Source organism: Nicotiana sylvestris, chromosome 7 (genome assembly GCF_000393655.2).
Source record: "Nicotiana sylvestris chromosome 7, ASM39365v2, whole genome shotgun sequence".
NCBI classification, from domain to species: domain Eukaryota; kingdom Viridiplantae; phylum Streptophyta; class Magnoliopsida; order Solanales; family Solanaceae; genus Nicotiana; species Nicotiana sylvestris.
Genome location: NC_091063.1, coordinates 121,208,944 through 121,224,695, shown reverse-complemented (window position 1 = coordinate 121,224,695; position 15,752 = coordinate 121,208,944). Strand labels below are relative to the sequence as shown.

The 15,752-nt window shown below is 35.3% G+C and overlaps 1 protein-coding gene across 1 annotated transcript; it reads right to left on the bottom strand.

The window, feature by feature from the left end:
- Window positions 1-8,897: 8,897 nt before the first annotated feature.
- LOC104210125 (uncharacterized) lies at window positions 8,898-14,911 on the bottom strand. The gene is made up of 6 exons (XM_009758933.2): window positions 14,478-14,911; window positions 12,383-12,538; window positions 12,056-12,181; window positions 10,875-11,075; window positions 10,182-10,346; window positions 8,898-9,587 (listed from the first exon to the last, which is right to left on the bottom strand). The coding sequence occupies exons 1-6, from the start codon at window positions 14,682-14,684 to the stop codon at window positions 9,231-9,233; spliced, it is 1,212 nt and encodes a 403-aa protein (XP_009757235.1). The 5' UTR covers window positions 14,685-14,911; the 3' UTR covers window positions 8,898-9,230.
- Between the last annotated feature and the right edge of the window lie 841 nt (window positions 14,912-15,752).

Below are 15,752 nucleotides of genomic sequence, written 5' to 3'. Positions count from 1 at the left end.
GAGAAGAGGTCAACCATGGAGATTCAAATACTACCAAAGTCTTGGGTAAGGGTAAAGTTCTCCTGAAATTCACTTTGGAAAAAACTTTAGCCCTTGTTGATGTGCTGCATGTTCCTACTATGAGAGCAAACTTGATATCTGTATCCTTGTTGGGAAGAGCCAAAGTGAAAGTGTCATTTAAATCTGATAAGATTATAATGACCAAAAATAATGTGTTTGTGGGAAAAGGGCTATTGTAACAAAGGACTCTTTGTACTTTATATTTATGATGTTATCAATGGAAATGCATCTACTTCTGCTTGTATGGTGTAACGATCCGGCCGGTCGTTGAGAGTTAATGTCCCATTCGGTAGCATAAGGTCTTGAGCAGCTCTGTAATATGTGTTATGACTTGCGTGTGTGGTCGAGTTCGGTTTTAGGATGATTCGAGGTCAATTTGGAAGAAGAATTTCTATTTTAGAAGCTTAAGCGGTAAGAGTTGATCGGAATTTGACTTTTGTGGAAATGACTCTGGAATGGGGTTTTGATGGTTCCAGCAGCTTCGTATGGTGATTTTGGACTTAGGCGTACGTGCGGATTTAGATTTGGAGGTCTGTAGAGTAATTTGAAGCATTTCGGCGAAAGTTGGAAAAATTGAAGTTTTTGGAAGGTTGAGGGTTTGACCAAGAGTTGACTTTAGTGATATTGGGGTCGGAATGCGATTTTGAGAGTTGGAATAGCTCCTTCATGTCATTTGGGACTTTCATGCAAAATTTGACGTCATTCCGGGTTGATTTGATAGGTTTCAGCGCGAGTTTTAGAAGTTATAAGATTTTAAAGTTCATAAGTTCGATTTATGGTGCGATTCGTAGTTTCGATGTTGTTTTATGTGATTTCAAACCTCGAGCGAGTCCGCATTAGGTTATGAAACTTGTTGGTGTTTTTAGACGGGGCCTCGGGTGTGTTTTGGATGGGCTACGGGCCATTTCTCCATGTTCTTGGACTACTGTTTTGCAGGTACCTGGTTTCCTTAATCGCATTCGCATCAATTCCTCTGTTTTTGAGTAGTGCAATTTTGGAGGAAGAAATATTTGTTTTTCGCATTCGCACATACATGTCAGCGATCGCGTAAGTATGCATTTCCTTTCTTCGCGTTCGCGTACTGCTTCACGCGTTCACGTAACTCAGTCCTTGGGCCATCAGAACTTCCCTCTTCGCGATCGCACCTGTCTGTTTGCGATTGCGTAGAACATTTTGGGTGGTAGCCATTTTCTTCTTTGTGATCGCATTAGTTCTTCCGCGATCGCGATGTACAAATACCTGGGCAGAATATAAAAGTACTCTATTCTGAGGGTTAGCCATTTTTAACATTTTTTGGAGTTCTAGAGCTCGGTTTTGAGCGATTTTTCGTGGATTTTTCAAGTAAATCATTGGGGTAAGTGTTCTTCACCTAAAATTTATTATATTCCATGTTTCCATCTTTATTCTTATATTATAATTACTGGTTTGAGTTGAGGAAAAATGTGATCTTTGAAGAAACCTTTCAAAATGTAAAATGATGATTTGAGAGACGAATTGGTATCGAAATTTGATAATTTTGGTATGGTTGAACTCATATCGGAATGGGTGTTCAGGTTTTGTTAAATTTGTCGGGTTCCAAGGTGCGGTCCCGGGGATCGACTTTTGGATTGATTTTTAGTTTTTGATAAAGATTGAAGCTTTATTATCCAGAATAGTTTCTTATGAGTTTTATTTATGCTTTGAAGTTATTTTGGCTAGACTTGAGCTGTCCGGAGGTTATTTCACCTGAGAGGTTCATTTTAGAGTAACGGTCTATATTCCTTAAGGTAAGTATCTTTTCTAACTTTGTGTGGGGAAACTATCCCTTAGGATTTGAGTCTTTTATGCTAATAGTGTCATGTGAAGTCTGTGTACCCGAGGTGACGAGTACGTGCTCGGGCTTATTTGTGGAAAGTTTATCTTTAGAGTTCTTAGGTTCTTTTGTTTAATAGATATGAAGTTGTTTGGTTATGTTAAATCCCCCATTTACTAGTTTCACCCCTACGTGTCTTAACTGGAATTAGTTACTTCATGTTCCACTCTTGTTGCCTATTTGACCCTTATGTGCCTTAATTGAAGTTGTTACCTCTTTTATTGCCATGCTAATCTTCCCAAATTGCTTATCCTTAATTGAAATTATTATTATCTCTTCTGTAGTTGTCTATCCTTAATTGAGGTTATGATTATCTTTCTGTTGCTTATCCTTAACTGAATTTGTTGAATCTCCTTCGTAATTGCGCAACCCTAAAAGAAGTTTAGTTATCCTTTATCTTAGTTGACTTATCCTTGTCTGGAATTATCGACTCATGTTATCTTCTTTGTTGTTGAATTGTACTTATATGGAATCATTGTTACACAGTATCTCTTCCTTATCGAGCTACTGCTAGGTGGTACCATTATTTCCTGTTGTGTCTTTCCTTGTGAGTTCTTTTCTTCCACTTCTTTATATTCTGGAATTTCAGAGTTGATTTACTTATCGTACTCTTGTGTTATTGCCATTGTTACTGTGGTACTCAGTGTTGCATTGCATGAGGTTTCTGCCGTGCGGTTGTTATTGTGATGCACGAGGTTTCTACCATGCAGATGTTATTGTATTGTACGAGGTTTCTGTCGTACTATTGTTACTATTGATATGCGCACATGCAGCATGACAAGGCGGGCTATATATGTGTGTTACGCATGTGGTGATACAAGGTGGGAATATTATTATGCACATGTGGCAAGATAAGGTAGGCATTTACTTTATTATTGCATACGTGGCGAGACAAGGTAGACTATGTCGAGGAATAATTTGTGGTAACTTGTGATGGCTTGGGGTCATTTTATTATTGTTAGTTGTGTAGTGTTGTGCCTATCCTGTGTGAATTATACCGTGTACATTGATAGTTTCTTACATGTCATTCATTGTCTCTACTCTTACTTGTTGACCTGAATTGTGATAGCACACTTGCACAAGCATGCACGTAAACAAATCACTCATATCGGTCTAAAAAGATGAATCCTAATGTTGTTAAATATTTCCATGTACTCCCGTGTACTTGCCTTTTGTGTGAGAGTTATCCTGTGGGTATGTGAGTCGTTTGTGCGGTTATGAATCGAAATGTGGGCACCAGATGCCAAGTGATTAGGGTTCAAGAATTGTGACTCATGAGCTGTGATTAGGAGGTTCGGTACCTCATGGAAATGCTTGGATAGGCCTAGTGTGAAAGTGGTTGTTTTTACTAAGTTGCTATTGGTTTTCCCTTTACGTGGTTTTTTTCCCGGACTTGGACTGAGATCAGACTCTATAAAATTATTCTTGTTGCTTATTGTTGTACTAGTGTATCATTGCCATTACTGTTTTGTAATCCTTATCTTGTCTAGTTTTACATTAATATTGTTCTTTGTTGTTAGTCTTGATACTTATTGGGTACCGCTGTGGTGTACTTATACTACACTTCTACACATTTTTATGCAGATGCAGGTGCCAGTTGTTTTTGATTATTACCTGGATGGTCGAGCTGTGGAGACTCAAGGTAAACATGTCGTCGCATTCACAGGCCTTGGAGTCACCTTCTGATTTCGTTTTTATACTTTGTGATTTCCATTTTGAAAAAATTGTATTTTATAGGCTTTCTAGCAAACTCAGTAGAGCTTATGACTTTTACTACCGGCTTTGGGATTTGTAGGTTTGTATAGAGATTTTATTTCGAAATGGTCAGATGTTAGTTAAATATTGTTATTATTTCAGTTAATGTTCGGCTTACCTAGTTCCTAAGGCTAGGTGTCATCACGGTATCCTACGGAGGAAAATTTGGATCGTGACATATGGTTGAGTCTATTTCTTTATGGCATGCTAGACTAGGACATATTAATATCGCATATATAAGAAAAATGCAGTCACTAGGCTTAATATCTGGTTTAGAGTAAGACAAGTATGAAATATGTGTTGAAGCTAAAAGTACCAAAAAAATTTATTTTTCTGTAAATAGAGAAACAGAATTATTATCCCTGATTCACACTGACTTAGGCGATTTAAAACAAACCATGACTAGCGGTGATAAAAGGTATTATGTGACCTTTATTGATGATTTTTCCAGATATACTAAGTTGTATTTGCTTAGAAATAAAGATGATGTCTTTAATGCTTTTATTTCTTATAAAACTAAGGTTGAAAATCAACTTAGTAGAAAAATCAAGAGACTTAGATCTGATAGAGGTGGAGAATATTTATCTTTGAATAATTTTTGGGAAAAGGAAGGATAATTCATGAAGTAACTCTGCCTTATTCTCCTAAGTCAATTGGTGTAACTGAAAGGAAAAATAGAAAATTGAAAGAGATGATGAACTCTATGTTAGTTAGTTTTAATGCTCCTGATAATTTGTGGGATGAAGCTATATTATCTGCATGTCACTTACAAAAAAGAATACCGTATAGAAGAATTGGCAGAACTCCATATGAATTGTGGAAGGGTTATAAACTTAACTTGAAATATTTAAAAGTGTGGGGGTGCATTGCTAAAGTTCTTTTGTCTGAACCTAAAAGAAAAAAATAGGTTCTAAATTGTTGATTGTATGCTTATTGGATATGCTGAACATAGTGTTACATATAGATTTCCTTTTTTAAAAAGTGATGTGCCTGATTGCAATACTATAATTGAGACAAAAAATGCTGAGTTCTTTGAATATATTTATCTATTGTTTGATAAAGTTTCTCATACACCTGTTGAAACAAATAGTAAAATTACTTCTAACAAGGAACCGAGAAGGAGCAAAAGGCCTAGGAAAGAATATTTTTCTTATGAAAATGATTTTCAAACTTTTCTTGTCGTTAATGAACCATCAAATTATTTTGAAGCTATATCTTCTTCAGAAGCTAATTATTGGAAAGAGGCAATAAAAGTTGAAATTGATTCTATTTTGAAAAATAAAACATGGAATCTAACAGATTTACCTGTTAGTGCAAAGCCTATTGGTTGTAAATGGATTTTCAAAAAGAAATTTAATCTTGATGGATCTTTAGATAAATATAAAGCTCGGTTAGTAGCATAAGGATTTTCTCAAAAATAAAAGATAGATTATTTTGATACATTTACACTAGTGATAGATTATTTTGATACATTTACACCAGTGACTAGAATTTCTTCGATTCGAGTTTTAATTGTCTTAGCTTCAATCCATAAGCTTTGTATCCATCAAATGGATGTAAAAACAACTTTTTTAAATAGTGATTTAGAAGAAAAAAATTATATGGTTCAATCTGAAGGCTCTGTCATTCCTAGATAAGAAAATAAAGTTTATAAATTAATGAAATCTCTTTATGGCCTTAAACAAGCTCCTAAGCAGTTGTATGAGAAATTTGGACAAGTCTTACTGAGAGATGAATTTTCTTCAGTGGAGGTGGATAAATATGTTTATACTAAAATGATAGACAATGATTGTATGATAATATATCTATATGTTGATGACATGCTTATATTTAGTACGAGTTTAAATATTGTGCAAAGTACTAAATTATTTTTGTCTGCTAATTTTCATATGAAACATCTAGGTGAAGTAAATACAATATTGGAGTTAAAATTATAAGGAGTGAAGATGGTATAATGTTATCACAAGAACATTATGTTGAGAGACTTCTTAAGAAGTTTGAATATTTTAATGTCACATCTGTGAGCACTCATTTTGATGCTAACTCTCAACTGAAAAAGAATAATGGTGAACTAGTTGCTCAGTCTAAATATGCTCAGATTATTGGAGTCTAATGCATTTAATAAATTTTACAAGACCTGATATAGTCTATGTCGTGTGTAGACTGAGTAGATGTACTCATAATCCTAACAGAGAGTATTGGTCTGCATTAGCTAGACTAATGAAATATTTGAGAGGGATCATGAATTATGGTATCATATGTAGTAGATTTCCTTCTATTTTAGAAAGGTACAATGATGCATACTGGATATCTGGTTTAGATGAGACAAAATCCATTAGTGGTTATGTATTCAACCTTGGTGGTGGTGCAATATCGTGGAAATCAGCTAAACAGACGATCATTGCTAGATCGACTATGGAATCAGAGTTTGCAGCTCTGGAGTTATGAGGTTGAGTAACTAAGAAAATTCTTAGCTAATATTCCTTTAATAAAGGACATATTGCCTCCTGTGTCTATGCATTGTGATTGTCAAGCGGTAATAGCTATTGCAGATAATAATTCTTATAATTATAAAAGTAGACACATGAAATTGAGACATGATGTCATAAAATAATTGTTAAGAGATGGAATAATTTTCATTGACCATGTGAAGTCAGAGATAAATTTGGCCAATTCTCTAACTAAACATGTGGGAAGAAAATTAATTCTTCAAATCTCAAAAGAGATGGGGTTAAGGCCGACATGTTGTTAATAGAGATAGTAACTCAACCTATATGATTGGAGAAATTGAGACATGATGTCATAAAATAACTGTTAAGAGATGGAATAATTTTCATTGACCATGTGAAGTCAGAGATAAATTTGGCCGATTCTCTAACTAAACATGTGGGAAGAAAATTAATTCTTCAAATCTCAAAAGAGATGGGGTTAAGGTCGACATGTTGTTAATAGAGATAGTAACTCAACCTATGTGATTGGAGATCCCATGAAGTAGGTTCATATGGGTAATGACAAGTCGATATTGACACTGAAGCACTAAAAGAGAGTGCTTAACTGCTACTAATTAAGAGGATGAGTTATAACTCTTAATGAAATTCATATTCCTTATGAATTGTGTACTTAAAAGCAGTATACACTTGATGAATTTACCAATATGAGAGTGGAGTGGGGCCGCTCCTATGAGATTTTGGCCTAATCTCTAGATCTCTCATGAATTACCAGGCACGCGCATGGTCTAGTAGCGCAAAATCGCGTTGAACAACAAAATTGTAAGGGTCGAAATGTGATTGATAAAATCTCGAATTTACAACATGAATTATTAGTTCATAGAAATATTATATTTCACCAATAATTTTGTGAGTAAAGTTTTATTAGTCTAAGTTTGATTCATAGTCCAAAAGACACCAAACCTATTGCATTTGAACCATACAAATCCAGCAAATCTTACCCCTCTTTGTATGAATTTTTGAAAATATGTGGAAGAATTGTTGTGATATTTTTAAAATTGGACAAATGTCCTTCAAAGTGACAATGGAGAAATGTGTGTGGCAATTGCATGAAAAATTCAAGACAAGTGTTACACACATGTCATGCTTCAAACCTCTCTTAAAGCTTATAAATATGCATTCAACTTAGGCATCAATCATCACCAGCTTTCCTTACTTTTTCGTTCTTCATTAGCCTCTCTTTGTTGTCTTTGCTTCTCAAAATTAGTAATCTATTTTCTTTTGTTCCCCTCTTTTAAATAGCTGGATTTGTAATTTAATTTTGCTGATTCATGTATCCTCTTAAATTGAGGCAGACTTGTTTAATCCTGGTGAGACATTTCACATTCCTGAAATAGTTTCTTAGGACACTGCTCAGCACGACTCAAGTCAATCTGTGTATTCGTTTATAAATAATATTGAAGCAGTGTTATTATTAAAAAATTTGCTCTCATTTCCCACATAGTGAACTAAGTCTCCGACCAATCTCTCACACGCCCTCAAGCACTGTCCGGACAGACTATGTCAGAATTCCTCTACTAGTGCATGGGCTTCACAAACAAAGAATGTGGCCATCGAATTCTAGAAACATGTATATCAAAAATTAACTTGTCCTTCAAGGGTTTGTGGTGAGAGTTACTTCGCCAGACCAAAGGACTCTCCTAAAACCAGTCAAGTTACTGTGAGACAGTTTATTTCTCGGCCGGATTTCAAACCCAACACCGACTATGATATCTTGTAACCGAAATTTGTGGTAATAACTTGTGTATTATTCCAATAAGCAAGGGTTGTATAAATACAATGCATTAGGTGCTAACTAAGAGCTCGTTTGGATAAGCATATTTTAAGTAACTTTTAAGCCAAAATAGCCTTTAAGCCATAAGTTAGGAATTCTAGCTTTTGACTTTTGGCTTGTTTTTGTCATTTTAGCTTAATTACAAGTGCTTAAAAGCACTTTTTTACTTTATCCAAATACTACAAAATGGCTTAAGAGTTATTTTGGCTTTAAAATACTTAAAATAATCCAATCCAAATGAGTTTTAACGAAAGAAATAAAGAAAAATCCTACAAAAACCTGCTACCTATATATGGCAGAAATTAAATGATCGCAGTTTTCGTCCCATTTATGCACAGTGATGTGGTAGGAACAAAAATGGCATAGTGGGTTTTAGTCAATTAATGTTCCGTGTGGCCTTGAACTATTTTTCTCTTTATTTTAAAACGGGTAATTATCTGATAATTGATTAAAATTCGATTGATTTGAAGATACCAGTATGTTGTTAGTACTAAGTTGATTTTCTAATGCAATAGCCAAACATTAATGATTGACCACTAAGATTGATAAACCAAAATATCCTGGTCAACTCAAAGATGATTTTCTTCGAAAAAAAAGAGAAGAACTCCCCTTGCAAAGTTGGTGGAGTATCTATATTCCATAAAATTGAAACAAATCTCTGTATGTAAGACATGAAAACTGGAAATACAAAAGAGAATATTCCTATCTCCTCTATTTGTTTAAATAAATTTATTTTCTTATTTTGTTTCATTCAATTATAGGATGTTTAGGAATCTTATTGTCAAAACAGACATTTCTACTAGTGCAATACAAGCACAATCGACAAATCCAATTTATAAGAAACTCGTGTCCCTTAAAATGATTTTAGACACTCTACCCTTTTTTCCGATTAACATTCACGTGAAAAGAAAGAGGAAAAAAAAACTAATGAAAAGAAGCAAAGAACCAGTCAATCTCAACGGTCAAAGTCTTAAGCCAACTTCTTTTCTGTCCGAGTACAATACCTGTACCTTACAAGAAAAAGATTAGAAACAATCAGAGAGAGTGCGAGAGTAAAAGGACACCTTTGTCCAACTCTTCCCAATTCGCGCATCCGTAACTTACAGGATAAGAAAAGGATTAAACAATCAAGAAGAAACAAAAAAGGAAAAAAGAATCAAAAGACTTTTTGGACCAGTTCTCTTCAATTCCCAACTGCATAAAAAAACCGAAGAAAAAGTGGCACGGCACTACACTAATATTAAAACTTGAAAGAAAGTCAGGACTGGCTCTCCAGCAGCAATCATTGACTTCTCAAATCTTCCCCCGTGGAAGTTGGTGGAGCTTCATGATCTGCTGCCACTTGGGGTGCAATGGAAGCAAGAGCTGTCACTGAGGAGCTGCGTGATAAGGGTACTTCCGAGGGAGTACATGGGGATGCAGGTGCTGGAGGGGAAGTTGAAAGCATCCTTGAGACGGCAGGTATAGGATACACTTCTGTTACTTCTTCTATGCCCTCATCCAGATACACAATATCTTGCATGGTTAATTGGTGGTACTCTACAATCTCTCTTAAGAAGCGATTCTCACGAGCATACACGGAATTCTCATGTGCTAGACGAGCCTTCTCTGCTAATAGTGTCTCAAGCTGAAGGCGTATCTGAAATTTCAAATTATAGAAAGCATTAATTGGTTCTCCACCACACACGGAGTTTAAGGATTTCAAATGTTGAAATGGAAGCGATAAAGGCATTGTGTAGGTCGTTATGCCACTTCATCTCCTCTATGCACCTGTGGCGGAGCCGGACTTTTCACTAAGAAAATTCAAAATATAAAAAAACTAAACACACGAGAAAGCTAATGGTATTCAACATATATTATATATACATAAAAAATAATTTTGACCTTGTAAATAATTTTTTGACTGAAGATGGTTCAAACCCCCTTGCAACCCCCTAGTTCCCCGGCCCTGCCCAATGGCATAACATATGATATACTAGCAGAAAGGAACACATACATGATTAAAGTCACTAGCAATATAACCATACTGTATCCAATTAGCAAAGTTGGTTTAAGATAGTGCTTAGATTTCTTATGCAAAAGAAACTCAATCTCTAAGACAAACTTTTCCAGACTGTATCCACTGCATCTGGCTGCCCCAGATGACTTAAGAAGGAAGAAGACGACGTACTATCAAAGGAATGTTTAATACAGGAAAACCATATTACATTTGTGCAAGTAGGTGGAGGATTACCATGTCATCATCTGCAGGATTGTCTCCCTTTCCACAAGACTCTCGAAGGACTTTATTTTCTTCTTCCAGCTGAGAACACCTTAGTTTTGCGAAAGCAAGATCTGCTTTAACAGTTTTCAACTCTCGTAAAAGAAGCTTGGCTTTGGCAGCAGTTGCCATTGCCACCTGAAACCCAAAAGACAGGCCAATAATGCACTTCACTAGTAAGGATATAATACCAAAGGAAGTTCATAGTAAACCCACACAAGAATTCAGAATAATGAGAGCTCTATGAACCTGTGTTCTACCATTTAGAGTAACGATGAGATCTCGTTCTGTCAAGTACATTGTTGGTATTGAAGGTAATTAGATAAACTACTGCTAAAATGCGAATGTAAAAATATGTTGTCCGAGATTAATAATTGTATTTATGTACTTTGCTCGGATAATGTCTTTAAACCTCCTCATGCTTCAAAATGTAAAAAGAAGGAAATCTTTTCTCATAATTGTTGCGGTTACAGCAATTATTGCATTATTTAGTCACTCAGACAGGATGTTGCCACTTGCCAAAAGTACAACGTAATGTTGCAGTTACTTCAGATTTTGACTGCAGTTGTGAAATAGACTTGAAATTCTTAAAAGCATTCTCTCTGGAAAATTAAGGCTTTAGTACTACAGGAGCAAGAAATACATAATAACAAGTTGCCAACTCACATCACGAGATGCCTTTAGTTGATCTTCATGATTGGTTTGTGTATGCGGCTGAGTCGTTTGCCTTGAGGATTGCTGCCATGTGCTATGTAGACTAGAAACATGATTTTGTTCCTCAAAGTTGGTACCTTTTCTCCTGATCTGCAGTTTGCGCGTCTCTTGAATAATGTCAGCAGTCTTGTTCTCAACAATTGTCCGTCCCTCCTGAGAATCAAGAAAAACTTATGTTGAAGCAGCACGTACCTGATTAGGAAATCACATAAACTATAAACTATTCTCATGAAAATCAACAAGCTTCACATAACAAATTGAGCCATGGGTTAGGTGTTTGTCCTCATTTTCTTACCATATTTGGTTTTCATATTCCTTAAAGGAATAGCAATATATTTACCATAATTGATTTTACCTTTTACGAAAAGGAAATACAATTCTTTCATATTTGGCTAGTCTTTTTTCTTGGAGGAAAAATTTTTGGAACTCTATAAGTTGAGGATTCTCACTTCTCATTTAGTAGCATCCACAATGTAGCCCCTTAAAGGATTTGAGAGTCTTCTTTAGGGGGAGAATTTGTGAGACAAGTGTTATGCTGTCACTTGTCTATGCCTCTTTGTGAGATTGTTCTCTCGATATTTTGTACTCTTTTTTATATAGTTGAATGCTCATCTCCGCATGTGGACGTAGATCAATTGACCGAACCACGTTAAATGTTTGTGTATCTTTTGGTATATTTTTCTTTTGTTATCTGATTTATCGTCATTAAAGGTATGTTTTGTTTGCTTCCGCATGACACCTGATTATTTCGGTCCTAACACCATGATCCTCATCCTTAGGCACAATAGAGTAGCAAGAGATGATATAATTTCCAATGAACAGTTTGCTTTTATATACATTATAGAGATGAGGGATTATGAATATGAAATTAGAACAGAGCCTTGCACTGACGAAAATCCATTCGTGTCGGTCATTCAATGTTAATATGTTATACAGTCTTATAACTTTCAGCTTAATATGTCATAGATAACTGTATCAACTGGAAAACATTTGAAACAGATAAAAGATTTTCAGTAAAATATAAATTAGAGTAGGAGTCATGTCAATTAAATGAACATGGGAAATACCCCTAGTTAACAAATTTCAAAAGCTAGCCCCCGGAGCTGTTCGCAAAGAAAAGAATGCACTTATACCTCCAATGCATTCCCGATGGTATCACCAATGTGGTTCAAAGACGATGTGAGTGCATCCAGGCCCTTACGCAGTTTAGGATTGTCCACTTTTCTGGAAACATTTGGGTTCTGATATTGCCGATAATACTGGATATTGAGAAGGATATGGGGAAGTTAGATAAAAAGCTCATAATACAAGCATGAAGTGTCATAGAAGCACTTCCTTGCATAAACAGAAGAAAGAAGGTTTTGAAAATGGGGATAAAATGAGAGAATAGTTGTAGTTATATTCCTGCTTGAGCTTATGCTTGTTTTTTATCAGAAGAAAAGAGAGGAGTCAATTATCACCTGGGTTTCTTTAAGGGTGCTGCTGGCAGGAGCTTCGAATTGCTGGGAAATATTGTCATCGTCAAGAATTGCTTTAGCTTTTCTAGCCAGAACACCCCAAAAACCACCTGCTTCATTGGAACTTGACAGTGATGTATATTCATAGGAAGCAGCAGCCTGGTTCCAAAGTAAATTTCACGCGAATATCAGCACTAAGAAAGTAGTTATGCTAAACTATGGGGCACAACGAAGTCAATGCTGACTATTCAAATTACGGAAAAGGGCTTAAAATTGCACTATGGTTTGATAAATGGTTTACAAATACCGTCCACCTATCCGTCCGAAAAAGCACACCATGTTAATTCTATTAACAAAAATACCCTCGCGTTTAACGGCAGAATTTGTAGGTCTTTCATTTAATGACGTGGCAATTTTTAACTGGGCCACGTGACATTATTGACCAAAAATCAAACATGGATCTTATTTTTACCCATTTACCTGGTCCGACCCTATGGTTTGTTACCCGGGTCAAAAAATGCCCCATTTCCCCCTTTTCTTCTTCCAATCTTAAAATGATAATTAACAACAATGGCAGCTTCCTTAAATTCACTCTCCTTCTTTTTATTATCTTCGGTTCACTTCTCTTATTTCTCACTTCACAAACCACCTTCCTACCAGCACTGTCACCGATGCGATCCCTCTTTTCTTTCTTCCCTTCAATCCCTCCCTTTCCTCCAAAACCCCTACTCTCCCCTTCCAGCTCCCTTTACATCAAAAGCTCAGCTACTGATTTCCAAATTTTTAATAAATAACATCAAAATCTTCGGGTCTCCTATTTACGATGACGAGTATGTCATCGTTTTTGCAATTAAAAAATTCTTCAGCCAAAATTTCACCCACCAGAATTCAAATCGAAACTTGAATTTCATATCGAGTCCTCAATGTATCACAAACAATTATTTTTGAGGCATTAAGTGTCGTGTGTGTTTTAGTGAAGTGATTTGAATGAGTTGAATAAGAATCGGACTGAGTTTGGGAATTACGTAATGGGCGTAGTTTGAATATTATAAAGGTTAATGTTGTTAGGTTTGTTAATGGGATTGAAATTGCTATCCGGATTTTTTGCCTTATAATGAATGGCTTGTGGTTCATAGGTTTCAGAGTGTGATTCTATTTCCCGATGAGATTGACGACGAAATGGGTGAGAATTTTAGGAAAGTTTGAGAGTAATAATGCAATGAAATTTGATGTTTCTATGGTTTGTTTTTCGGGTCAAAAAGGTTATAATAACCCAGCTAATTATTACTTTATGCTATAGGGTCGGACCAGATAAATAGGTAAAAATAAGACCCATGTTTGATTCTTGGTCAATAATGTCACGTGGCCCAGTTAAAAATTATCACGTCATTAAATGAAAAACCCACAAATTCTGCCGTTAGACATGGGGTATTTTTGTTAATAGAATTGACGTCGTGTGCTTTTTGGGACGGATAGGTGGACGGAGGATATTTGTAAACCATTTAGCAAACTATAGGGGTAGCTTAGGCCCTTTTCCGTTCAAATTATATGTTGAGTTCAAATTAAAAATCAGAACATGTATTGGTAAGAGATAGTTTAATTAGTTAATGAACAAACCAATTAACTAGGCCCCAAACTCAAATTAATTGAGATCTGCTGTACGAATATTTTGTAATTCCAATCAATCAGGTGCATTATGCCAATATTAAGTAACTCTGCTAAAATAAAAAATTGAAACTTTCTATTTTTTCAAAAAATGAATGTATATGAATTTGATGCTCACAGCATCAGATATAGGAGTTTTCAGGTTAACAGCAGAAGAAAGATATGCAAATTACTCCAAAGGAAGTGATTTTTATTCTCTAATCTACAAAGAATCAAGGGCCTGGTTCAGTTTTGATCCAATACCTGTATTGCAAGGTCAAAATACACAGATAGTGTAAAAAGTTGCTTACAAAATGCATATAACTTAATCCATTTTGCAGTTATATAAGCACATGACTAGTTCGAAGAAGACAGGATGATCAGAGAGCACAATACAATACAATGTATGTATGTATATATATAATATAAGAAAAGAAGAGTGAGCGGATCTGACCTGAGAAGGATGAGGATGGGGAAAAGCGGAATCGGCATAAGCGGAGGAGAGAGAAGAGTCCCGATGAGCGGCAGAGGCTTTAATAGCCTGAGCGGCAAGAGAAGAAGAAGAAGATAAGGAATCATCATCATCGGGAGGCGGACGGAAAAAGCTCTCCTCCTTGAACGTTGACGACTTGCTCATCCCTTGCCTCCTTCTGTACGCCATCCTTATCGATCACTTCCTACTACTCCTATAACAAATAAAACAGCACCAATTTTTTTAGCTTAGACGGAGGCTGACGCCACCAGCAACCATCGATCAACTGCCACGGACACGGCCACCGCCACCGCCACCACCAAATTGGATTTATAATTCGCAGAAATGTCACGGAAGAGGGTGATGGAGAATTGGAGAGAGAGAGAAAGAAAGAAAGAGAATGTGCGGGAAAGGAATCCAAGTCTGTAACCAACTCCTCCTTTTAAGTTGACATTATTTAATGCACTTTTTTTAATTACTAGTATCTATGAACGTATTGCACGTTAATAATGATACATAATTAAATATTTATTTATATAAAGGAATAATAAAATTTAATTAGTGAGAGAAATTTTATGTATAATAATACAACAATCATCTAATTGTCGAAACATATTATTACATTAGCATAATACATAAATTGAAAATTAAAAGACATCATCAAAACTTACACAAATTATCAATTTTGTCTTGTTAGTTAAATAATTATGTATTTTAGTTTAAAAGTATTTAATGTGATGGTATTTTAACAAACACTTCTTTGTAGACAATATTTTTTTGTGTATGTTTTCTCTTAATGCTTTGGTTGCTCTGCCTTAACCAGAACTCTTGTTGTTGATCTTAATATCCCTCTTGAAAGTGCAACATACAGTTGTTCGTGTAAGAAAATATAGTCTAATATTTAAGATGTTTGTCCTTCTGCTTTATTTATTATATTTGTAAAATATAAAATACTAAAAATTATTTTCACACAAATTTAAAAAAATATTCCTTAGTTTCGGAAGATGAAAGTTGAATTCAGGGATAAGAATATACTTAGAAGCACATTGACCAGTATCATAATTTTTGCATATATGGTGTTATTGTTAAAACTTCAATATACCATCTATGTGCTATTACATAAGTTATTCGGCGTATCTAAGTTTTTTAGTAACAAGACGGGCATATTTTTTTTCAAAATCAACCTATATACAATGGAATATCACTTTTAACTTAGTTTATTATATATTCTGTGACACTAACATACGTAAGAAATAA

Bases quoted from the DNA above. Each gene is read 5' to 3' on its own strand.
- LOC104210125 (XM_009758933.2), bottom strand. From the start codon at position 14,684: ATGGCGTACAGAAGGAGGCAAGGGATGAGCAAGTCGTCAACGTTCAAG. The intron at 12,539-14,477 runs GTCAGATCCGCT...CTTTGGAACCAG, and splicing joins CCCATCCTCATCCTTCTCAG to GCTGCTGCTTCCTATGAATA. The intron at 12,182-12,382 runs GTGATAATTGAC...CTCAATATCCAG, and splicing joins GCACCCTTAAAGAAACCCAG to TATTATCGGCAATATCAGAA.